The sequence below is a fragment of the Coturnix japonica genome, chromosome 1 (genome assembly GCF_001577835.2).
Source record: "Coturnix japonica isolate 7356 chromosome 1, Coturnix japonica 2.1, whole genome shotgun sequence".
NCBI classification, from domain to species: Eukaryota; Metazoa; Chordata; class Aves; order Galliformes; family Phasianidae; genus Coturnix; species Coturnix japonica.
The window spans coordinates 45,717,093-45,743,141 of record NC_029516.1 but is presented as its reverse complement, the minus strand read 5'-3'; the positions used below and the strand labels follow the sequence as shown (position 1 = coordinate 45,743,141).

Sequence of the window (26,049 nt, the reverse complement as noted above, 5' to 3'; positions counted from 1 at the left end):
TTTAGTAATCTTCTTGAATTACTCCTTAGATAAGCCTTTTTACAGTAGTTTTCCCTAAAACACATCCTAGGTATTTAAAAAATACTTAACTAGTATCTTGCTTTTGCTTTTCTGATCACTTTGAGTTAGGGGCAGTATGTTGATTTTAAGATTTTTTTGTGAGCACAGGAAAATTAATGACTGCTCTTGATTATTTTAGCGGCTTGAGGGATTGTAGAAACAGTAATATTTCCTTCTTAACTTTTAATAATAGAAAAAGAAAAGTCCACTTGGGATATCTGCCTTCTAAAGAAAGACTTAGTTGATGTGAGAATTCAAGGACAACTTCAGTTCTAACAATCAGGATTTAAAGGAAAAGGAAAAATGCTACCCTTATGTCTGTTTTGAAAGCCCCAACAGAGTGGGTTACTTTACCCATCATTGAGAGCATAAACTTTTTAGTTCTCTGCAGTCCACAAAAAGATGAACTCTGAGGTGACTTGGAGTTCTGGAATGTAGTAAGCTAGGTGAGATGATTTTGTTTTTATTAAAAAAGTTTTCTTGGAAAATGAATAATTTAGTTTGTTTTGCTTCTTCCACGCTTGAATTCCTTTGTAGTGAATCACTGCTTGACAGATTTTTTTGTCTCATGTCTGATATTCCCTGTTTAATGGTGGGCAAGTTTTAAGCTAAAACAGAACAGTGTTAGCTAATGGGTTTAAAAATGTATCAGTTAGAGATGGCTGTTTTTGAAGGGGAAGAGGAATGGTGGGAAAAGAAAAAGAACACCCCAGAGTTTTCACACTTTAGGTATAAAATCCTAGCATTATGTCAGCATTAGCATACAGTCACAGTGATAGACTGACAAAAGAGACAATTACAGTAGTGAAACTTTCTGAAAATACTCAGAATTTCTCATTTCTTCCAACAGCCATTTTTTTAATTTGGAATGAACTGCATTAAGACCAATCTGAAGTATTTTAGACACTTCTTAAGTTCTATGTAATTACTGTGTGTTGAACAGCTGTTAATTGTTTTTGAGACTGACCTCAGATTTTACAAATTCTCATATTTCAGCATTAAGGGAATTACTGAGATTATGTTATATAGTTGTATTCTATTGATTGTGGCAACTTTTATGCCTATGGTTATTTCCTTTAATCTGGTGCAAGTCTGGAGTGTTGCCGAGATCTTTATCTGTGCCCTTCAGACTTGCCTCACCCCATCCTAACACACTTCTGCACCATAACACAGTATCTGGGCTGAGGAGCTGACTTGGATTAAAATTAACCTAGGTTGTTGTTTAACGCTCATTTCAGTCTGGATAATTTCCCAGTTGAGCTCACTGACAGTTAGTAGCAACACAGATGATAGCACATGGGAGTAGGTGTGGCACAGGACTGGAAATGGGCAGCTGTCTAAGAGGAAGGTTAGTGCTGCTACACTTAAAAGGCTTCAGGAAATTGCTTATGGAGGTATGGTGTTGCTGTGCCTCTCCTGTCACTAATTCCTTCTGAGATCCTCGCTGTTTACAAATCGTGTGTCAGATTTGGACCTAGATTTGTCAAGCAGACATGTATTATGATGAACTCATCCCCCCCACACACACACCAAAGAAAAAGGGCATATTCCCCTAGGGGAAAATAGTTTAGCTAATCCTTCTCATTGTTAAATTCACCAAGGAGCTATAGGTTGTGTTGGTGAAGCCTTCAATTGCCACTAACTGATCCATTAAAAAAAAAAAAAAATATATTACTTTGCTGCCCTGTAGCAGTGCAGCTTCTGTACAAAACGAAGGAAAATAAACAGAACTGAACATCTACACCAAGAGCAATTATTAATACAGAGGGTGAAGACCTAATCCTTCTTCACATATATGTTTTCCTACCAGAATTTTCCTACCAGAATGCAGTGTAAGATGGTAAAACTCTAATCCCATGTAAGATGACTTCTGTTTGCCAAGTGTACTACTGTCTTGTAGCAGTGCTGTGTGGTAGAGGGTTGTATATCATTTTTCTACTACAAGTCCTGTTCAGAATGTGCAAGACATTTTTTGAAAACAAAGCTTAAATTCTATTAGCCAAACATCTTTCAGTCATCAAAATATCCTCCAGGAATCACCAGGTGGTCTCTTGCAGCAAAACTGAATCTTTGTTTCAGGACTCCATTTCAATACTTCCACTTATTTCAGTTCCATATTTTCACCCTTAAAAGTGAACATTAGCTGGTAACTTTATTCATTGTAGTCAGATCAGAAGCTTGTTCATCTTCAGCACGTTTGTTATTATGGACAAGTCTGCTTAAGAACCAAGAACCCCTATGCAGACTTATGAGGGCAGAACTGTAGATTGATAATTTGTTGCCACTGTCCAATTAGCAGAAGGCTGTTTAATTAAAATAGTCCATTAAATTGTGTTCTAGTATACTGTGTTAGGAAGCATCCCTATCTTAATACTATCAGGATATCTTCACAGAAATGAAATGTGAAATACTTGTTGGAATCACCTACATAAAGATCTTGGCGTGGGCAGCTCTGCATTTACATTTGTTTGCTGAGTCTTTGCTACATTCAGAAAACCTTGCTGTTTCTTGAACTTGTCTTTCTCTGTCCATCAGTCCAATCAGAAATTTTTTTAATTGGAAAAAAAAAAAAAATGAAGAGGGAAGGATGAGGTTACTCACTGTATTAAAAGGATAGCCAGGAATAAATACCTCTAGAATCGCACTTCCTTGCTCTTCTGAAGTTTGTAATTGACATTGAAATAACAGAAGGAGCAGAATGTGCATGGGAACTGCATGATTTTTTTGGATTTTGGTGGCCCAGGATTAATGGATGAAGGCAGACTTCAGTTCATCACATTTGAAAGCTTCCATTATAGCTAATAGTAATCAGAAATGTTGGTCTTTACTCTTGAATATGTAACAGTATACTTTAAAAAATCACCTTTTTTTATAAGTCATTATAACTTTATTAGTGTTCAGTGTGAGTTTGTAGAAGGGAGAGTGTTCAGTCTTTGTTACAAAGAATTTGTGGGTAGTTTTGAGTTCTTTTACTTTTCTACATATTTGTAATACAAATGACACTATATAGAGAGAACATGATATAAGTAGAATTGAAATGAAATTATTTAGGTGAGCGAAGGTGACTTTGCGTGGAAGGGGGAGAGCTTGACTTCTTAAATTGATAGTGAGAACTATCTGTACATGTGCAAACATGCTGTTAGCACTGATATAGACTTCATTGTGACACTGTTAATTTGTGTGCTTTAAAACTGTATGCAAATACCTTGACATTGTAGTCCTATTCCTTAATCATTTATCCTGCCATTTTCTTTAACTGACTGTAAGAGCTATTGGACTTGGAGGTCACCCTGTACAATGCAGTGTTAGCAAAAAGTTAACTGTTTTCTGTTGAGTTTGTGAATACAGTTGACTTAGTTAAAGGGCTGTTGGAACTTGGCAGATTTGGAGTAGATCGGGTAAGAGAGAGGAGGAAATGTTTGATATCTTGTTAGCTTTTGGCTAGTGGTGGAAAGATTGATTCTGTTTTTCACAAAACCACAAACTGATTTACTTTGAAAAGAAACTTTTCCAGCAAAATCCACTTCAAAAAAGATGTACCTGAAGCCAAAGGATATACTTCTTCAGCTTTATGTTCCTTCTTTGTTTTTCATTTTTTACCTTTTCACCTGTCAGAAATACTGGTCTCTTTTTTGAATCAGTTGTAGAATCATAGAGTATTCTGAGTTGGAAGTGATCCATAAGGATCACTGAGTCCAACTCCTGGCTCCACAGAGGATCACCCAAAAATCAGACCATATCTCTGAGAACATTGTCCAGATGCTTCTTGAACACTGTCATGTAGCTGTCAGTCTCCTACTCGACTATGCAAACATGCATGCGTAAAAGTGTGCACATACATATTCTTGCTCTGTGCATTGTATGATTTTACCTGTTTTTGAAAAGTCCACCACCAGTGCCAGTTTGACCAAGCAGGTTCATTTAGTGAGTTGCAATCACTGTTGAACTTGAATCAGCTGGACTGTAAGCCACAGAGAGACTTAACCATGGATTCACATGCCCACAAATTGCTTCTGGGGAATTTCTTAAAACACATTTTTAATCTGTATATTTAATATTGTTTTCCAGTCTCTTGTTCTTCCTAAGCAACTTCATTACACGTATATGAGAGAAGGATTAATGTATTAATAGAATCAATAGTAAGTGGTATCAAAAATGTGATGTTCAGTGTTTGTAGACAGTATTGAGTATTAATGGTTTTTTGGGGTCTTTTTTATGCTTTTTTTCTTCTTTTTAGATTCAACAATTGGAGGTGCTGCTGCTTCAAATTATGCAAATTCCACTTGGGGTCCTGGAGCCTCCTCCAACAGCGGCACCAACGCCAACCCAACTCACATCTGGGACAAGGTGATTGTAGACGGGTCTGACATGGAAGAGTGGCCTTGTATTGCCAGCAAAGATGCTGAGTCTTCTTCCGAAAACACCACCGATAACAACAGTGCCTCGAACCCTGGCTTGGAGAAGAACACTCTGCCAGGAAGCACCACTAGTAACAAAGGAAAAGGAAGCCAGTGCCAGTCTGGAAGCGCTGGAAATGAATGTAATCTTGGGGCCTGGAAATCTGATCCCAAGGCTAAATCTGTTCAATCTTCCAACCCTGCTGCCGAGAGTAACAATGGACTAAGTAATTGGAGAAACTTGACTGGACAAGATAGAATTGGTTCTGGTTCTGGCTTCAGCAACTTTAACCCAAATAGCAACCCGTCTGCTTGGCCAGCTCTGGTCCAAGAAGGCAATTCTAGGAAAGGGACTTCGGAATCTGATAGTGGTAGCTCCAGTGCACAGATTAGCACAGTAGGTCAGACCTCTAGGGAACAGCAGTCAAAGATGGAAAATGCGGGTGTTAACTTTGTCTCTGGCAGAGAACAGGCTCAAATTCATAACACTGATGGACCAAAAAATGGAAACACTAACTCCTTGAACTTAAGTTCACCAAACCCTATGGAGAATAAGGGAATGCCCTTTGAAATGGGCTTGGGGAACCCTTCCAGGAGCACTGACACCCCTTCACAAAGCACTGGAGAAAGAAAGACTGGGAGTGTTGGATCTTGGGGTACAGCTAGGGGGTCTTCTGGAACTGACACAGTCTCTGGACAGAGCAATTCTGGAAACCATGGGAACAATGGAAAGGATAGGGAGGACTCCTGGAAAGGAGCTTCTGTTCAAAAACCTAATGGGTCAAGAAACGATTCTTGGGATAACAATAACCGGTCTACGGGTGGTGGGTCTTGGAACTTTGGCCCTCAGCATGCAAATGAAAGCAAATGGGGTGAAGGGAACAAATTGACATCTGGGGTCTCTCAGGGAGAATGGAAACAGCTGTCTGGGTCTGATGAACTGAAGATTGGAGAATGGAGTGGTCCAAACCAACCAAATTCTAGCACTGGAGCATGGGACAATCAAAAAGGCCACCCTCTTCCTGAAAACCAAGGCAATTCCCAGGCTCCCTGTTGGGGAAGATCTTCCAGCTCCGCAGGAAGTGAGGTTGGAGGTCAAAGCACTGGAAGCAACCACAAAGCAGGAAGTAGTGACAGTCACAATTCTGGACGCCGATCATACAGGCCTACACATCCTGATTGCCAGGCAGTCTTGCAGACTTTGCTGAGCAGGACTGATTTGGACCCCCGAGTGCTTTCAAACACTGGCTGGGGCCAAACTCAAATTAAGCAAGATACCGTATGGGATATTGAAGAGATGCCACGGCCCGAGGGGAAGTCTGATAAAGGAACTGAGGGGTGGGAGAGCTCTGCCACACAGACAAAGAACTCAGGGGGCTGGGGCGATGTACCCAGCCAAAGCAATCAAATCAAGTCTGGATGGGGTGAGCTCTCAACCCCAACAGAGTGGAAGGACCCCAAAAATACTGGAGGATGGAGTGACTATAAGAACCCCAATTCATCTAATTGGGGAGGGGGAAGACAAGAAGAGAAATCATCATCATCTTGGAATGACAGTTCTAGTAAGGATCAGGGGTGGGGTGGACGGCAGCCTAATCAAGGATGGTCTTCTGGAAAGAACGGTTGGGGAGAGGAAGTTGACCAAGCAAAAAACAGCAACTGGGAAAGTGCGGGAAATAAGCCAGCATCTGGTTGGGGTGAAGGTGGGCAAAATGAGATTGGAACTTGGGGTAACGGTGCAAATACAGGCTCTGCTTCAAAGGGTGGTTGGGATGATTGTAAAAGAAATTCAACGTGGAACGAGACGGGTCGACAGCCCAACTCCTGGAACAAGCAGCAGCAGCAGCAGCAGCAACAGCAGCAACAGCAGGAGACTTCTGGTTCCTGGGGTCCACCTCCACAAACTCCAAGTAATGGGCGACCTTCAAACCCAAACTGGAACAGCGGACCACAACCAGCTGCCCCCAAAGACGAGGAGCCTAGTGGCTGGGAAGAACCTTCTCCACAGTCAATCAGTCGAAAAATGGATATTGATGATGGCACTTCAGCATGGGGAGATCCTAGTAGTTATAACTACAAGAATGTGAACCTGTGGGACAAGAACTCACAAGGAGGACAGGCCTCACGGGAACAGAGCCTGCCTACTCCAATGACTAGCAAATCCCAAGCATCAGGTACTCATTTCTTTCTTCAGCAGATTTCTTTATACGATCGTAACCCTTACGCATAAGAGATACACTTGTAGCCTACAACTAATAGCATTATTTCATAATGAAAAAACATTTCTTGAATGTTTTGGTCCTGAGTTTAAGTGTCGTTAATTTGAATCAAACAGTCTTCTGCTTATTGTGTCTTAGTAACTTTGATCTGAACATTGGGCAGCTTGCCAGTTTAAAAAAAAAAAAACAAAAAAAAACTTATCTGAGAAGGGTTGAATTCTTAGAGAATTTGTGTTTAATTACGAAAGAAACAGGGAAAAAATCTCTTTGTTTCAAGTCAAAAACAGTTTCCTTCGAAACATAGTTAATAGCAGCTGACATTGAATGAGCATGTGCTTTAGTTTCTTAGCTCAATTTGGTTCTCCTGTGTGGTGAAGAATATTTAGCAAGGTATTTTCTTCTTTGAAATAATGATTAAAAAAATAATCAAGAAATCAACCCTGCGTGGCCTGGAAATAAATAAGGTATACTGTTATGCTCTTAGTTGTTCTTCAGTGTATGAAAACCCAAATGATCTGGTGCTTTCAGTTAAAAGAAGTTCACCAGAAGATAAAATAGGGTTAGGTTCATATTTAACCTGAGAGAAGAATATTATTCATTACTGTGTTCTTTCTTTTCCTACCTGAAGGTCAGAGCCCACCGTGAACTGTTATGTGAACAATTTTTTATTCTGTTTCACCCACAGTATTGAGAGCTCAGAGTCTTCAGCAGTAATGCAGTAGATAAATGACATGGTGCTGCACAGCAGTAAATAGTTTGTTGTCTAAATGGTCTGTAATGAAAACTCTTTCTCCTTTGTGCAGTCTGGAGCAAAAGCACTCCACCTGCTCCAGATAATGGTACGTCCGCCTGGGGTGAGCCAAATGAAACCAGTCCCGGGTGGGGTGAAGTAGATGATACAGGAGCATCGACAACAGGCTGGGGGAATGCACCTTCCAACGCCCCGAATGCCATGAAATCTAGTGAGTATAGGACAGATACTAGTTTATTTGCAGTGGTCCTGGAGACTTCTAGTGTTTGGCTTTTTGATATAGGTCACCCATGGAGGATTTGTTATCTGAGGCCTAGAAGCAATGCTGAATGTAATGTAAGATTTTGGTTGATGAGTGATTAAGTGCTTACCAATGACTGGATACTTACCTTTAAGGTAATGGAAATGTTCTTTACCTAACTGCTTGAAAGGGCAGTTTCAGTTTGTGCAAGTGTTGAAGCAATAGAACATCTGCTCAAGGAAATAATTCTTTTTCTCACATCATCTTCTCTCTGCACACCCATTACTTAAGGTACAAGCTCATTACATGGTAAATCACCTTTTCTGATCACATCAGGAGAGGGAATTCAGAGCTTATAGAAACATTTCACAATAGATGTGTGTGAAGTGCCTTTGAATGCACTTTTTTTGCTGCATGAATGTGAAAAACTCATAAATTGACCTTCCCCTTGTGGCCTAACCTAAATGGCTGAATACTTTCTAGTTATTGCCTGCATATAGCTACTCTTCTCCATGAATGAGATCCTGTTGAACCTTTAAAAAAAAAAAATCACTTTGAAGTTAGAATCCTGCTGTATTGAGTTTGCTTTGTGTGGAAGTTATTCCTGATGTAAATGGGTAGAATTTTTATTTCACTGTTCGTAAGGAAAGTGGAACAAACAAAGCAATCTCCTGCTGTTACAGCATAGCAGTGTTATAGCCAAAGACAGTGACTTTTGGTTATTAAGTTTCCATTAGGAAATACTGAAAATACTCACTGTTTCTGAACCTTGGTGGTTATACCGGTGGTAAGACTTTCCAGTTACAAGCTACTCTTACAGCATCTGATTGTCTGGGATGAAATGCACCATAGGGATTCTTTGCTGTTCTCCCATGTTCTCTTTCCCACACTTGAATTAAACAATTAGGCCATTCATGAAACAAAACTGGAAAATTCCAGTAACATATATTGAAACGTTTATTGGGTGGCTGTGGTGCTCCTTGTACCTGACAGACAGACTTGGCACTTTTCAGGATGCTGGACTTTTTTCTAGATGGCTCATCTTCCTTCCTTTGTAAAAAGCCATGTAAGTGTGTCCAAAATAAGAGACACTGAGGTGCTAATGATCCATTTTAAAAATCTGTGGACTTTTTAATATTTAAGATAGTCTTTAAAGAACACAATCACTTGCTTATCCTAGCTGGTCTGCACATGGTGACATAACCAAAGAGCTAAAGCATATGTGTTGTGCTTTGTGTAAACTATTTCCAGCTCAGCAAGAGCAAAATACAGGGAATTTTCCCTGTGCTGGCTGTTAAAAGTATGTCACCAGAGGTAAGAACCGGGACCTTCATTCTCCTGTGTACTGTGAATGCTATGTCAAGTCCTTTCTAATTGGCACCTAGACAGAGCAAAAGAGAAAACTGCATTATTCAGTGGACTAAGGGGAGATATTTCATATCTTGGGTAAGCTAGAAGAGGAAATTGGGGCAAAGCGCCTGCTAAGGTGTAATTTATGGTTGAAAGTAAAGAGAGGAAATAAAGACTTGCACCAGCTGGACAAGAAAATTACAGTTCAGAGCCAAAGAAGGAAGTGGGAGATGAGGTGTGACTAAAAAAAATCAACCAACCCCAAGAGAACTGAATGAGCAGAAAAGGTTGTGAAAGTAGATTTCCTGTATGTATTATGAGGAAGAGGTCGGACAGGGGAGACTCAGGCAACCAAACAAAAGAGTGTAGAGCTTAGCCTAGGAAAGTTGCTTGGAGTACAGAAATGTGAGGCAGAGTAAAAGTTAGCACTTGGGAGAGCACTCAGCTGTGCTTCTTAGAGAATATTCTGTTCTTAGCTTTGGATAGGTAAGGTCAAGACAGAAACTGTGCCATTAGTGCTGGTGACAGCCATTGGCATAATATCCCATTCTTCTACAATGCTGGCAAATAGCAGTCCTTATTCACAGCACTGTTAACTCCTGTGGTAGGTGTTTGTGCAGTCAGTGTGAAGGTTTCACCTTAACTGAAGTCATGTGAATGTCCGTATGATGCTGTTTTATGGAATGTGTTTTTGTTTGATGTGTTTTTTCAATTATGATAGATTTATATAAAAAACTAAATGAAGATGAGAAGTTGTGACGTAAAGTCTCTGCAATGTTGATTTGCTCCATTGTATCACATATTCTGTGATGGCATTGCATGGAAAGAAGGGTTTTGTGTAAGACCTGAAATATTCTGAAAATATTGAAATATTATTTCAATTAATTATCATTTCATCAGCACTGCAAAGCAGTTCTTTGACAGGAGGTATTTGGGTTTTTTATAGCAACATAATTTTAGTTGTACCTCAACATCTTCCTTCTGTTACTGTAGCTGTTTGTGTCTTCTCAATCAACATACGAAGAAAATAAAGCAGGAATTCTGCTGACAAGGCTTCTTTATACCTCTGTTCTAATTCGTGTTCGAGTGTCTTAGACCTGAGAGCTGTCAATGCAGAAAATTCTCTCTGGTTGTGTAGTTAAAACCAGGATCACAGTACTATATTTAAACACTGTGTCTGGAAATAAGTAAGTTAAAGCCTGTAGCCCTTTCTGTGTAAGTAGCATGATTAAAGGATCAAGAGGCAAATTTTTATGTTTGGACCAGTATGGTGCCTAAGCAGGTCTGAGTTTTGGTACACAAATGTGTGTTGAAAGGTTAAGTTTCCTGTGAAGTATTTGGTTGTTATTTATGGTGAAGTTTAAGGTAGCTCTTAAATTGCCATGAAAAGCTGCTGTACTTATCTTCTGCCCAATACAGGCAGAGTTCCCCTTGACAGATTAATTACATTTCCTGACTGCTATTTATATTGAGATTTCCTGCTACATTCTTATTCCTCATTTCCACTCTCAAACCCCAGACAATTGGAGGATTAGTGAAGAAAAAGGTGGTGATGGTGGAGTTCCTTTCTAAAGGAGATGAGTGCTCGGGGAAGAAATGCACAGATTGAGGAGTTGCTGTAGGAAGGAGAATGGCTGGACCCTGGGCAAAATAAAGATTTGGGCTCTTATTGGCTTGTTAGTAGACTTAGAATTCTAAGTTTCATGACAGCTGTTATTAGAGAGTAACAACAAAAGAAGGCGGCAACAGGGACAAGAAGCCCTTAGCATGAGTTTGTATAACGAAATTGTAACTTTCTGGCAATTATATCTCTGTTTAAACAGTACTGCTAATGAGTACTTCTAGTGCTACTGCTAAGGCCGGAAATCAAAGAGATTTTTGAGGGATTAAACTTGTTTTGGTGTTGCTTATGTCAGAGCACAATGTTGGGTCATTTCCTTCAGATTCTGCTTGTTGCTCTTTTAAGTTCTTCATTTCTGTGTTCTGTGAAGGGATTTGGCGTTGTGGAAATGTGGTACAGTTTTGAAGGAAGACAGGAAATTACTCACAAATCACCTGAGCCAGAGTCCTTAGCACCCTTTGGATTTTTTTCTTAAGTGTCCTTGAAGTCTTCCATTGACACGAGAAAGTAATAGGTTGTCTTTTAAAGTGTCCAAATGCAGCTGAAGTTGCAAGAGAGAAGTTTGCGTCTATCACTATTTCTTTTAGAGATTTAATATCGCTTGAAAGTCCTTGCAAAGTGTGACGTACTGGCATGCCACCAGATCTCTTGGATTATGGGGTTCATAGACAAGTTTTTACTGCTGTTGGAGTGAATACACTTCTGTTTTTGACTTTATGCCGCTCTGAAAATTTCAGCTAATGTTGCAGTATCTAGTCACCTGCTGCATGTTACTGGAGCTTGTATTTAAGCTTTTCTTTCTTCTTATCAAGGTTCTAAATCTATGCAAGATGGCTGGGGAGAGAGTGATGGGCCAGTGACAGGCACGCGTCATTCCAGCTGGGAAGAGGAGGAGGAGGGAGGAGTCTGGAACACGGCAGGCTCTCAGGGAAGCAGTTCCTCCCACAACTCAACAAGCTGGGGGCAAGGGGGAAAGAAAACACAGATGAAGGTAAAACACTCAAATGATTCATAACTACAGTGTTGTCTGAAAGCAGTATGACTGATGTGTTGGAGCATTTCTAATAGTTAATTCTTCTAAGAGGTATTGCACGGAATTCAGCTAGGAAGGTGCTCAGTAGAGCAGCATAAAAATGTGAGTTTTTTTGATTTGTTCAAGTGTGTTACACCTGTTGTGACTAACAGATCTGCCAACAAGTGTCATATTGGTATGAAGGCTGCAGAGCCATTACTAAATGAAACTGAGCAGTAGGTATCTCAGGACTATTGCTTTTCTGTTCTTGGCACATCTGTTAAGCTGCCGCTCTTCTGCTTGCATAGCCTGTTGGAGTTCAGAACCCACAATCCCTTTGGCACATGCCCTCCGGTTTCTATTGACTGTTGGAATTGGGTCTGACTTGTGTTTGTTATGGTTAAATTTCAGCCTTGAGCAGGATCTGGGCTGCAGTCCCAGATGAATTGCTTTCTAAGGCTTACATGCATGTTAAAGTTCTCTATAACAGTAACATTTGATGTTCTATTAATGTCAGAAAGACTGAGCTTTGTCTACTAGTAATCAGGTATTCAGGGCAGACTTAAAAGGTGAGAGCAGAGCAATTTCCAAGGACAAGGAAATACTCTTGTGGTGTAGTTTGGAGTTTTACAATTCCTATTTTGCAGTAACTATTCTCAGGATTTTTTTTCTTACTTAAAGGTTTTTCTTAACCACCAAAGGCACTGTGCAGTTTTTTTCATTCTTTGTTGTTGTTGTTTTTTTTTTTTTTTTAAATCAATATCATTTCTGTCTAAATGTTTTCAATTTTGACTTCGATTATCTGCATGTTGCAGTAAGGCCAGATTGAGAGCCAGGTCTGCACAGTGCCCCTGAAAGAGAGTCCATGTTGATGGGAAGAAAGCCAAGGAAAGATCTTTGTTTGTGATGGATTAAAGAGTATATTAAACATATTGCATAGTCGTCTGCTTCAGTATACATAGGAATGTGCGGTTCTATGAAGAAAAAAAAAGTATTTCATAAACATTTCCAACTGTGCAAAAATGTAAAGCAGTTTGTTACAGAGATAAATTTCTCAGATATTAGGATTTTCTTTCAACGCTTCACATCCCAAGGATAAAACAGAATTTAGGAAGTGGAAAAGATGTGTAAAATGTCTGGTTTTTTTTTCTCTTTTTAGTGCTCATTAAAAGGAGGAAATAGTGATTCATGGATGAACCCTATATCCAAACAGTTTTCAAATATGGGCTTGCTAGTAAGTGAATTTTGATTAATACAACATACAACTTCATAATAAAGCTGTAAGTTTTAGAGTAGTGAGATGATTGTTCACTTTCAAGTGTGTTACTTCTTACCCTGCATTTACCTCGTAGGCATGTACGTAGTACCCAGTAGTAGCTGGGTATCCAGAACTTCTTGTTAGTAAGAATGGTTCTTCAAAAAATACAAACCAAAAATAAAACCACCCACAAAAACGTACGCACTTTAAAGCTACTTTATGACAGCTGTAATTGGTGGCCTTATTCATAACGTGCTGTTTAGAGCACTCAAGATAGAAGCCCCAGCTCATGGTTACATCATCAGACATCTATGATTTTCCAGACTCTTCAGGTTTCTGAAGCTCCGTCATCTGCCAGAGAAGTTACAACCCTGTGTCTTAATTAGTTTTACTAAATAATGTGCAACAGGGTCTTTTTTGGGGACAAAAAGAGCTCAACATTAAATGATACTTAAAGATGGATTAGAATGGTGAATAAATAAAGGAGTCGTGGAGAGCAAAAACCAGTCTGCAAAGTAGTACTGTAAAAATACCAACATACAAAAACGCTTGGAAACTTCTGATCTGGTCCATGTGTCAAATGTTTTACTGAACATTGCATCAACTGTAATGTTCTGATGCAGGAGTAATAATATTGGCTAGCAAAAGATCATAATGTAGAGATTGTGTGAGAAGCCATGTCTGCACAAACTGTCACTAACCGGGCTAGGATTAGTTTGTAAAGACTTTTGGCTCCGAGGCTCAAACTGAGTCTGCTAGACCGTAGATGCTTCTGAAAGCTATGGGAACACACTGTCCCAGACTGCCAGCTAAAGTGTAACTTGGCAGCGCGTTTCAAGATTTGATGACTTGATGGGTCATGAGGATGAGCTATCATTTTGGCAGCTATTTTCAGTGTTTCTTCCCTTGACCACTGGAACATGAGGACAGAGGTTCATTTCACAGAGCAGCTGTCTATCCATCTTTCTCTGTCTGTTGCATGTGTTGTGTGTCTGGTTTCATTTCTGTAAACTCACCACATACAGAGTTGAGGGGTTGGGATGAGATGTGCCCAGACTGAAATCAGGAGTTTTTGTTTTAAATTTTAGTTTAGAATGAAACTTCAATTGTCACAAACATGTTTTTCCTTAATTACACCTTTATCCATCAAGGGCTCCTTTCAGAAACATTCCTCAACATTTCAAAGAAGTCAGAACTGACTTTCTTTTTTCTTCCAGAGTCAAACTGAGGACATTCCAGGCAATAAGATGGACTTGTCTGTAGGTACGTATAATTTAGTTTAATTGAAATATGAGACCACATGCAATATTTTCATGTAGATGATACGCTCCGCTTTGGAAAGGTTTAATCCTTACTTTTTAGTGCTCCCCTTGAAAGAAGGACACAGTGATAGATGCCATCTGGTATCTTGGCTGCAAGCTTTGAATACTTACACAGCCCATGCTAGAATGCAACATTGGGATGTATACCTGTACAGAACACAACTGTAACTCGGGGAAGGGACATCGTGTGAGGCTGTATTGATTTATGCAGTTCACATTCATTGCTAGTGTCAAGAAAGTGAGGGTCATTCCTTCCTGTTCCTCTTGGCAGTAGGACATCCCAGTTAGCTTAGGTCCCTGGAGGTGATGCAAGTTAAAGACTATCTGTTGGTGATTTCTTCAGTTGCTTGCCTCAGGTTATTGTGAATTATTTGCTCAGTAGAACTAGATTTTTCCCTGTAGATAACCTCACAAGTCCTCTGCTGTTTAAGTGGAGTGGAGCATGGGGAAAACATGAACCTAAATGAGAAGTTGAATTTGACCACTTGGATTAACTGTGTTACCTAATCCTATTTAATCACCTTGGAATTTGTGACGACTTTTTTCTTTGGCAGACTGTCTACAAAGTAAACTGTCAGAATTTTTTTGTTCTTGAAACCAAGTTTGGTTTTATGTTCTGTTTTTCTCCAGATTGTTTCTGGATAGTCGTTGACATTGTATTGCGGTAAAAATACCACACATTTAGAAATGCCATTTGAGCTGATTATTTCCCTTCAAGATTCTTCGAGTATATGTTAAAAGAAATGATCCAATTTTAATATTTCTTTTTTTCTTTTTTATTGTGTCCTTTGAAGACTCAGATGAAGACATACACAGCACAGTCTTTGATACTTAGAAACAGGAAGGAGGTCTCCTTCCTATGTTCAGTTTTTGATTCTTTGGAATCTGCAGAAGCAGGAAGGTTGCCTTATGTCCTTGCTTACAAAGACAAACCTAGTCCAGTTAAAGCCAAATGAATGAAATAGTTCAATTTTGTTTATGTGGATAAGTGGCAATGATAAGGCGTCTGGTCTGATGCTGACTGTCTTTGCACCAGTGCTGTCAACAGCATCTGCCACTGTTGTAGGCATCGCATCTTGTAATGGAGTTGGCATTTTCTCAACCAAAAAAAATTGATCATTTGGATCATGCTTTAACCTTCATTGGTAGCAAAGTTGTAGATTTGCGGTAATCAAGGTGTACATTTGGTATCAGCTCCAGTTTTAGTATATTAATGCAATCTGAACATTTTCTCTTCTCTTGGCTTAAAAAATACTTTCTTAAGTATATTTTTCTGCTGCAGTACACCTTATAGAGGGTGAAGGGAAAGTTCCTTTTTCCACGAATTCTTTCTTCTTGTCAACAGCTAAGGACCCCTTGACTTTTTATAGTAATACATAGTTACGGGGAAAGTAGCAGAACTTTTCCTCTGTCCTCTTTGGTCTCTGCATTCCGACTCTGCTTGTATCACATTTCTCTGAGTAGCCTTGCTTATGCTGATTATGGTTCTTTTTATTCTTTATCTCCACATTAATTTTGATCTTCGAAACTTTCTACTCTTGGGGATCTTAAATGCCATTTGACCTTGTGAGGAAGAGTGTTAGACACTCAGAATGTCCTGTGAAAGTGCTGCAGAAAGGTTGTGTTCTCTTGATGTGTTGCAGTTCTGTTCTTCAACTTGCCTGTTAATGGCCACATCTTTGTTCCTAGGTACATGTGTTTATTATAGTTTGCATTTTATTTCAAAGTAAAAGAATGTAACTGAGACTTTCCTACAGCTTTTATATTACTTCTCTGCTTAGAATTTCTGATCTTTTTGCTTATGTTTGTTGTGAAAAGTATAAGCTGTTTGCTCAGCCTATATTTACATCTAAACCTCAAAAGCTGGACTTCGTTATGAGGTAGTCTTGTTCCTCAGCTGGATTTTGGTCGCTTTTACAATGTGACAGACTTTAGCAGCCAAATAGCTCCAACTTAATATTTTCCCAGTTTGTGGATAAATGTGCGTTGAACTCCATTAAATCTGTGCTTGGAGACCACATGTATCAAAGAAAACGTAGGCTTTTGTATGCACAGAGTAACTTGGCTCTGATCATCACGCGTCTTAAAATAGGTCCAGTTGTCATAGTAATTGCCATAGTAATTCTAACTATGTGGGTCTCAGTCTTGTTTGAAAAATATGTTGCTTTGGTTGCAAGGTACTGTGCTGACCGAGAGAGAAAAGAGATGGATCAGTAGAATGCCTGAGGCAGATTTACTTCCCTATTTGTTTATTATCAGATCTCTTCAACAGATAGCTTGTTGAACTTTGTAAATAGGAAATAGGCTGCAGCTTTTATCTACTGACAGAAGTCGTGAGATGTGAAGTTTGATACTACAGTAAGTAGCTTGCCAGGACTGCTTAGTATTGTAGCTTCTTATTTTGTTTGACAGTCACTTCTGTCTTATTTCTTTAATGTATTAGCAGCTACTTCTGCAGATCATGGAATTCTCAAATCATCTATGAAGACTGGGAAATTCATTTCCATTTCTGTTGATTCAAATGCAGTTCATCCTGTACACTATTGAAAATACTTAACAAAGCTGTAACCAGAGTATAACAACTCAGTGTGGTTGCTGAGTAGTGTTGGATGTTGTGACTTAATGGCAAAAGTTTAAAACCAGTATCTCTCAAATGTTTTAGTTTTTGTGGTCAATTAGAAAACATATTTCAAATGTTCTTTTTTTTCAGTATTACTTTTACCACATTAGTAGTACTTTTTTTTTTTTTTTTTTTACCACATTGATTTCTTATGTTTATATACTTATAGATTGATTTTTTTTTTCTCCTTTAAGCTGTGTGCATGTGGTGAGGGAGATATATTTAATAGCTTTTTTCCTTCATCAGGCATGAAAGTGGTCTTTCAAGCTCTTGTTTCATTATCTAGTTTTCACAGTGTCTCTTAGAGCTATTAGTAGTGGGGAGAAAAAAAATCTGATGAAGTGTCTTTTACAAAAATGATAGAACTTTTAACCTGTTCTACAGTTCCCTATGTAGATGATTTGAGTTTTTATGTGTGCTTGTTTTTAAGTGTTCTTGCTAACTGCAGAGGTGGTATGTCACTGTTTTTGTGATAAATGATGTTGAAATCATCTGAGAGGATGAAACCAGATCAACTCTGAAGGCTATACCAAAAAGAAGAACCCATGTAATTAGTGGTTAATTTCATAGGTCCTTGGCAGTAGGAAACCTATAAATATTAACAGTTTGCAATAGGACATAAACAAGAGATGCTGCTGCCTTTGAGAATCATTTTTGAGAAAGTAAATATTTTCAGGATTTTACAGTCATTAGTTGTCTGCTCTGTATAATAAAGACTTCAGTGCTTGTCAGTGGTAGGATAACATATCCATCACCAAGTTCCTTCATTGAAAGTCATAAATTCTGGTTAAATATGGTGACAGGCCTTTTGAACTGTTCTTGTGAAGGCCACGTGTTCCACTAAACACAATTATTTAAAATTGCAAATACAATTAAAGCTTGATTCTACCACATTGCTTATATTTTAAAATTAATATGTTTTCCATTTACTTCAGCATAACACTGTTCATCTGATAGAAGTGCCAAGTACAACAGAAGGAATTGTTCTCTGACCGTGGTTATATGTAAAGCAGCAACTTCCTTTGGTCAGGACTTGGCTGATGATATGCTTAAAAGAAAGATGTTTTGTCCACTGCGAGTGGTAGTTTCCTCATCTGTTATTAACATCTCTTTCTCATGCTACACTGGATTACTCAGTAAACAATGTCAGGAGACTTGAAGAGGTTGTTTGAAAAGTGTCTCTTGTGGGGTGTATAATTGCTGCATACAGGCTGAGAGAGATTGATTCTCTGGTGCGGGGAAGTTATGTTCAACCAGAAAGTTGTTGGTGTTCAAGGATTAAGTTCACATTACTGCAGGAGAATTTTGACTAACTTATTCATACTTGCACACAAACTGCAAGAAATGCTTTGAATTAAATTCCCTGAATTGGTTTGTTCAGTCTTAAAAATGAAACTTCCTCTTTTATTTTCTCAGTGTTCTTTGGTGGGAACTGTTTGCTGTACTCAATTGTAAGATAAATGATTTATACAAGATGTAAATAAGACAAATCTGATCTTAAATATTTTTTCTTTGGCTGTGAACCTGATGGTATGCAAGGCAGTGGATATGATTGGCACTAATTATGCTTTCTTTCTTCTTTTCTGCAGGTGGTCTCCCAGATAAGAAGTTTGAGGTAGATAAACGAGCCATGAATCTCGGGGATTTTAATGACATAATGAGAAAGGATCGATCTGGGTTCCGTCCACCTAATTCCAAAGACATGGGAACCACAGATAGTGGGCCTTATTTTGAGAAGGTGAGAAAAATATCTCCAGATAAATTAAAATCAGCCTCTGTATTTGAGATACTAGTTTTAATCCTACTCCTCTGGGAGTGCTAAAAATCCAGTCACCATGGATGAACTCAACAATAGAAGGTGTGAGGGAGTTATGTTTGTAGAATGGATGTGTTTGTAAAACAGGAGTCAGGTATGTACAAACAAGCTAAATTATCTAGGTGGAAAAATGCTTTTTATTCTAAAACAGACTTCTTTTAAATGATCAGGAAGGAATTCTCTTGCTCTTCTTGGAAGGGTAAATGACTGGTAGTAATGAAATTCATTACAGGTTTCATCACGGAGATTCTTTTGGTTACTGACAACAGTCATCTACTGTAAAAAAGATGGGTTTTAGATCTAAGTAAACATAAGTAATCACAGTCTTTCAGATATTTTTCTGCTTTCATGTCTGTGATGTATTAGAAACACCCCTTCTAAATTCTGCAAACCTTTTGGCTGTATGTCCGTGTGCTGTGAGCTTCTGTATGGCATCTGTTTCTCTGTGACATCTGTTGTATGTTATGTTAAGCATTTCTTTCATATGCTTGCCTGTTTTAAGTAGAAGCTTTCACTCACTGTTGTTATCAAATATTAATTGCCGCACATTATGAATTTGAGATTGTCCAATAGATTCAGAATGTTTGTAGGTGGTGATGTTTCTTTTTTAAAATACATTTTATCACATGTAAAATGGGGGGGAAAATGTGTAAAAATGCTGTAGGTGTGTTAATGTCTGATTTTTTTTTGATTTTTTTTGATTTTTGAAACTCCTCCATTTTGGTATAACAGGCCAAAAACAATTTTGTCAACTCCCTCTGGTGGCCCATTTAATAAATACCACTAGCAGACCTAATGCTTTCCAAACATAGATTGTGGTCATAGGTATATGCTAATATTAGGAATTAACTGAAGATTTGTTTGTTTCTGTAGTGGTAGTAGGCACTGTCGGAGATTAACTTTATTAGTGCAACCTACTTCTCAAAATGTTTTCCTTAGAAGAAAAGGGACTTATTGATCATCTCCTTGGACCAGAATCATGATTGTTAAGTGCTCGTTTGAGTCGGAACTTTTGTCCATGTAATTGCTATTACAGATTAACTTTGCTTCTTCCTAGTCACTCACCGTCCCTCTTTTTCTCCTCTTGCATTCTGTTGCTTCACTAACCAACTCCTGCTGTTGGCTTCAGCTGACTTTGCCTTTCTCCAATCAAGATGGGTGCCTTGGGGATGAGGCTCCCTGCTCTCCCTTCTCCCCTTCTCCCAGCTACAAGCTGTCTCCCTCTGGTTCCACACTATCCAACGTCGGCCTTGGAGCAATCGGCTCAGGGCTCAGTCCCCAAAACTACGCTGCTAGACAAGTAAGCAGGCCACCTTATAAGATGCGTTGTTAATATGGCTGCAACCTGGGCTTAATCCTGGTTAGTTGGTTGCTTGCATTTGTTTTCCTACCAAATAAATAAATAACAGAAATTTCAGTTATATCAAGCCATCCACTTTGGCTCCTGTCATCAAAATGTATTCTTTCTGGTTTTGTTGGCCTCTTACTTATTGAATCACAGTGCAGCAGCAGATGTTTATTTTTCAGAAGTCATGAAGTTAGTTAGTGAAGAACTGTATATTGATGTTTTAAAATCTAGTTAGAGGTTGTTGATTTGCCCCACCAACCCCCAACACTGGGTTGTTCCAGACTACCCAGTAACCTCATGTGTAGAAATGTTTCTTTAAAAACATTGCGGTCCTTTTGCATAGTGCCAGTTCCTTCCTCCCTTCCCTACAGACCATAGAAAGGACTGATTTTAGCAACGTTTAAAAATGGTTGAAGTAGCAATAATTTTGTTCCGTGCATGGAGGAATGGCAGGGAAGAAATGGAGTGGTTGATTATAGTTGGAATAATTCCTTGCTGTTGTGTTTTGCATTATACAAGGAGGAATGCTAGGAAGTGTAAGAACGGAACTGAGTATTACAACTGGACTAGCTTATATAGTCATGTGCCTGACATAATGGTGTTTCTGTGTGTTGTCTCTCTGTTTCTATGTGATGCAGCACTGGACATCAGATTAAATCCAGAATTTGTAGACACGTTCTCAGTTTTAGTGTACAGAACTCCACTGAGCTTTAGAGAAAGCTGAAAGTGTAGCAGCAGCTCCAAGCTTCTCAATTATTTTAATAGGCAATTGATCCCAGCAAGTTCTTTCCAGAATACGAGCTTTTCTGTCTCTTGGGATCATTTTTTCTTTTTTTATCCTCCTGCTGCATGCTCAGTATGACATACTACTGAGCTGCTTCTGAAAGAGGAGTATTGAGTATTGAGAAAATGCAGTGTAGGTGAACAAGCTGATCCACAGTGCTACCAGTACAGAAGCAGAATGAGAGACTTTTGTAGCAAAAGAAAGTGGAGAATGCACAGCATTATGGCAGAAGGGAGGCAAACCTTATGAAATTCTGGCTTACAGGGGTAGGGAGGGTTTTGGAGAGGACCTCCGCAACTTCAGATTTGAAGAAGGATGAACTTATGTTAGATACAGTGATGTTGGTGTGGAGAGAGAGAACAGAATGATGGCTGAGGGGATTAAAAAAAAAAAAAAAAAAGAGTTGTTTAGAAGCCGTAGTACATGAGAGATGCAGGTATGGATCAAGGGATCCTTGTATACAGTGGAGAAGGGGAGTTGCTGAAGGTGTTGGAAAGGACAGGATCATGGCATGTAAGAACCTTTAGGAGTATAAGAGAGAAGTGCTTTGGCTTCTGATTTTAGAAGCAGCAGCGCACAGCTGCACAGGTAGGAGACTGTCCATAACATCTCCTGTGGCTTTTTGTTGAAAGGTGAAAGCAGACAAGAGAGTCTGCTCAGAGTCTGAAATAATGGAACACAGTCTCCATTATGGAATTATGGACCAAATTCTCTTTGGTCTTTCTGTATAGTCGGAGTTACTACTACAGAAGTTCCTTTAGAAACAGGAAGCAGATCTCATTAAAAAATGAAGAAACAGCAAATGTTCTTTTTACTTAAAAAAAAAAAATCACTAGGAGAGGTGCTTTTTTTTTTCGTATTTGAGAGTCTACCTACTCTTTACCTTATACTTTAATATAATGGGGGGGGGGAAGGGAAAACAAAAAAAAATCTCAGTCTAGAATGCTGAATATTTCACATCACAAGGGAATTTTTCATGAAAGTTTTGAGTTCCGATTTGTTAGTGGAAAGCCTGCAGCGAAAGCAACAGAATTGAGTGATACGTGACAGCCCAGTGTGACAAAGTACCTCGCTTTTCTAAAACAATGGCCAGAAATTCTCACTGGCAGGCTTACCAAACTTCTAAGCTAGTGGAATGTTTTTTGAGGTTATTGTTTATATTTAGTTTCTGTTTCCCAACATGTACCATGCGAAATACAAACTTAGTCATGTGCTTTTAAATACATGAACACGACTCTTGGATGTAGAAAAGAAAGAGCCTGCATCTTGAAAATGGTCTTATTGCGGTCTTATTGCAGGTGCAATGTTACTGATTAAGGGCAGGCATTTCTGTAATTCGAACAATACTCTGTTTAAGTCAGTACTTGCCTCATTATTTATAAATAGCTAGTAGCATAGAAACCCATTATTCTGAAGAATTCTTCTCACTAATGCTTTAATTTTATAGGGTGGCAATCATGGTTTGTTTGGAAACAGCACAGCACAATCGAGGGGCATGCACACACCAGTGCAGCCACTAAATCCTTCCCCCAATATCCGGGCGCAAGTGCCTCCCCAATTTCTTTCTCCCCAGGTAAGGAATTTAAAGTAACTGGTTACTTGTAAAGAAAATAAAAAAGAAAGCAAAGGAGGGAGCTACAGCCTTCAGCGCGCATCATTGAGATTGTCATAGTCTTGATGTTAAGAAACAGAAAACGTAGATAAAAATTTTAACCATGTTCGACTGTGAGTTTTAAATTCGTTGGGAGATGAAATTCTGCAGAAGAATTAGCCTGCTGTCGTTCCAAGGCAGTGGGTTGTAAATGCTCTCTCCCAGTATTGTAAAACCTGAGGGTGAAGTCAGAAGTCCTGTGTATTACATAGAGTTTTGGAAAGTATTTAAAATAAAACTCAAGAGAAAGATGAAATTTTTTCTGAAGTGTGACAAACTGCTTATTTTTTTTCAAGCAGGTTTGTCTCAAGCTTTGTGTTTCAGTTACATTGCAGAACTTTTAATGAAGACTTCAGGCTCTCCAACTGCACAAGTTTAGCTTGCCTTTGCACTTGGTGAATACTTCTGGAGATTATCCTGAGTACCTGTGTAAATCAGATATGCAGGGAAAAATAGGGGGATTCTTCTCCGCCTACTCCTGTCTTTTACTGAAGCTTATTCAGCATACACAGAAATTAACCCTTCTGTGAGGCACTGTTTCTTTGCTATGGTGACTGCCCAAATGCCTTTCTTTTTCCTTGTCAAGCTAGTGTAGTCTCTAGCAACTATGTGGTTGGGGGAGGAACCTTTGTGTGTGTGTGTGTGTGTGTGTGTGTGTCCCTGCATCTGCACATGTAATACTGTACATTGTCAACCAAGTGAGATTCACTCTGCTCCAGCCATAGACTGTGCATGTTTAAATGTGATGTGTAAAGAAATCTGTAATGTCTTTCCCCAAACACCATTTAAGATTGGTGACCTATCTATTCCTATATACAAATACTTGCATTTCATTATCTTATCTTGTAGAAGTGTATTTCTTGAGGATATCTAATTGGTTTCCATGCAGGTTTCGGCCTCCATGCTCAAACAGTTCCCCAACAGTGGCTTGAATCCAGGTCTTTTCAATGTGGGACCCCAGCTTTCTCCACAGCAGATTGCCATGCTGAGCCAGCTTCCACAGATTCCCCAGTTTCAATTAGTAAGTAGCTAGTTATCTTGTGAAACAGACTGTTTGCAAATTGTCTGCTGAATTTTCTTTTTACATCTGTTCTGATTCTGTTTTGTTCTACCGATTCTATGATTTTTTTTTGTACAAGTATTCCCTGCTTCTTGTACGTGAAAATACAGCCCTTAGAGGCCAGCAGATAATCTGAGCAACCCTGTGTAATTGTTATATATGTTATCATGGGTTGGTAATGATTCTGAGCCATGCCTTCATATATTGAAAGCAATTGGCTGATTTTTTTAATGAAATTTTCTTCAGACTAGTAGTCTCAGTGATGGCAATAAAGCAAGCACTACTGATGCTCTTGCATGATGTATAGTTAGAAACAATTAAAGAAGGTAGTATTTTTCTAAAGTTTTGTTGTTAATGTTATTTCATTGTGAGGAATGGTTTGCCTATGCTTGAGTTGTGAGTAAAGCATTAGCTGGTGGTCAGCTCCTGGCAGTTAGATTTCCCTTGAAGAGCTTTGAATTTTCACCCTTCCCACCCTCACTTGTCTTGCAGGCGTGTCAGCTCCTCCTTCAGCAGCAGCAGCAGCAGCAGCAGCTGTTACAGAGCCAGAGGAAGTTATCTCAAGCTGTGCGACAGCAGCAGGAGCAACAGGTGGGGGCACTGTTTCTGTCAGTCATGTGAAAGCATAAAGTGTACTAACACTGTACTTGTCAGAGATCACAGGCCTTTGGATCTTTTTCAGACTGTTTCTTCAGTACCATCCCTATTTATTTTATTGCATTTTTGTTTGTTTGTTTTTGCAGATTGCTCGTATGGTGAGTGCCCTCCAGCAGCAGCAACAGAGGCAGCCTGGCATGAAGCATTCACCATCCCACCCTGTTGGGCCTAAGCCACATATAGACAGCATGGTACCCAATCCTTTGAATGTGGGTCTTTCAGATTTGCAGACCAAAGGACAAATACCTGGATACGGTTCAGGTAAGTGCTCCCATGGGATGAGCAATTCATATGTAGTTGCTAGAGCAAAGGTTATAAGAAATGTGAGCTCTTGATAAAACTGCATAATTTTTATCATAAAAACAGCATATTGCAGCGTACCTTAAGCAGAGTGCCAACTTAAAAGGCTTATTATAATGTTATTTTTCAAACATTTCATTTATTAGGGCTTGAATTTATTTTATTTATAATGGCAGGGCCTCCACATTTGAGGACGTTTAAATATAAACAGCAAATGATAATGGTTTTTGGTTTTGCTTCACAGGCTTTGGCTCAAGCGGCATGGACTATGGCATGGTAGGAGGGAAAGAAGCTGGAACAGAATCCCGCTTTAAACAGTGGACTATGATGGAAGGGCTGCCCTCTGTGGCTTCACAAGATGCCAATATGCACAAAAATGGTAAGAAAGGATTTACTCTTTGGGAGTGTTCTTGCAGTATCATCTCACCAGAGGTGAAATAGCTCAGGTGTAACTGCTTCCAGCTAGTTAACATCTGACCTCATTACCATGCATCTTAACTATGTTTGGTTTTAGCATTCCGTATTCTCATAAAGACCCAACCTTTCCAGAATGTAAATATGTCTTTTTAATGCTTCAGGTGCAATAGTGCCCCCTGGAAAAGCTCGTGGAGGATCGCCCTACAACCAGTTTGACATAATTCAGGGCGACCCACTAGGTGGCCATGCAGGCCCTGCTGGTGATAGTTGGTTACCTGCCAAATCTCCGCCGACAAACAAGATTGGAAGCAAGTCCAGCAACGCCAGCTGGCCTCCAGGTATTACATGAGGGCAGGGATTATGTCCCACCTTTATAGTAGATGTGCCGGGATCTTTCCTCAGTAACCACTGCAAGGAAAGTATTTGGTTGGCTTATTACATTTTTTAAAAAAATGCAAATTAAAACATAAACGTTGAATTTCCAGTTAAAAAGTTGTCTGAGTTAAATAGGAACTAACTGATGAATCGTCTGATTAGTATTTTGTTTTTATGAGTTGAACCCTTGTAGTTCTGTGACTTTACAATTAAGGAAATTCTCATCTGAACGTTTGTCCCTGAAATGCATAATACCAGCTCCTTCCTTTTATATTTATTCCTTACTTCTGTTATGCTGACAGAGGATTTAAGAATTGTAATGGATAGTATGGAATCAGAATGCAGAAGATATAAAGGCTGCCTTCATGTGGTGGTGGGAAAAGGATTTTCCTCTCCTGACTTCTCTTATTTGTCAGTACACAAACTTCCCCTTTCAGGAGTTAGCTATAAATATGACTCACAAGGCTTCTTTTGCCAACAGTATCTGTGTAAAATCTATATGCTGTGATGTTTGTTGTGGTTCGTGTTTGCTTGTGTTGTGTAAAGGCTAGAAGAGTGTAGGCATATTTCAGCACTTTGCATCAATCTTTTGGATTGAGTAGAAGTTTCTTTCTAATTTACAGGCTCTGGCATATTCTTTAAGTCTTGTCAACTTTCACTGGCAGAATTTTCTGCCCACTAGAAGACACAAGAATATTTAAGGAAAGTGTGTATGTATTTAAACACATAATTATCTATATAAAAGAGTTGCTAAGCCCAGAATGGTGCCCTGGTTGTTTTATGGATCAGT

The 26,049-nt window shown here is 39.1% G+C and overlaps 1 protein-coding gene across 12 annotated transcripts in view; it reads left to right on the top strand.

The window, feature by feature from the left end:
• Window positions 1–26,049, top strand: part of TNRC6B (trinucleotide repeat containing adaptor 6B) — a 121,076-nt gene that overhangs the window by 82,874 nt on the left and 12,153 nt on the right. For 7 of the 12 annotated variants that reach the window (XM_032444645.1, XM_032444638.1, XM_032444684.1 and 4 more), the window contains 13 exons: window positions 4,298–6,631; window positions 7,480–7,638; window positions 11,452–11,630; window positions 12,811–12,885; window positions 14,127–14,172; window positions 18,441–18,589; window positions 19,797–19,967; window positions 22,247–22,372; window positions 23,340–23,471; window positions 24,003–24,101; window positions 24,254–24,428; window positions 24,712–24,846; window positions 25,046–25,222. In XM_032444645.1, the coding sequence (XP_032300536.1) occupies window positions 4,298–6,631; window positions 7,480–7,638; window positions 11,452–11,630; window positions 12,811–12,885; window positions 14,127–14,172; window positions 18,441–18,589; window positions 19,797–19,967; window positions 22,247–22,372; window positions 23,340–23,471; window positions 24,003–24,101; window positions 24,254–24,428; window positions 24,712–24,846; window positions 25,046–25,222 (3,957 nt within the window). The remainder of the gene's footprint in view (window positions 1–4,297; window positions 6,632–7,479; window positions 7,639–11,451; window positions 11,631–12,810; window positions 12,886–14,126; window positions 14,173–18,440; window positions 18,590–19,796; window positions 19,968–22,246; window positions 22,373–23,339; window positions 23,472–24,002; window positions 24,102–24,253; window positions 24,429–24,711; window positions 24,847–25,045; window positions 25,223–26,049) is intronic. The other 5 variants (XM_015860520.2, XM_015860496.2, XM_032444658.1 and 2 more) reach the window with 4 other exon arrangements.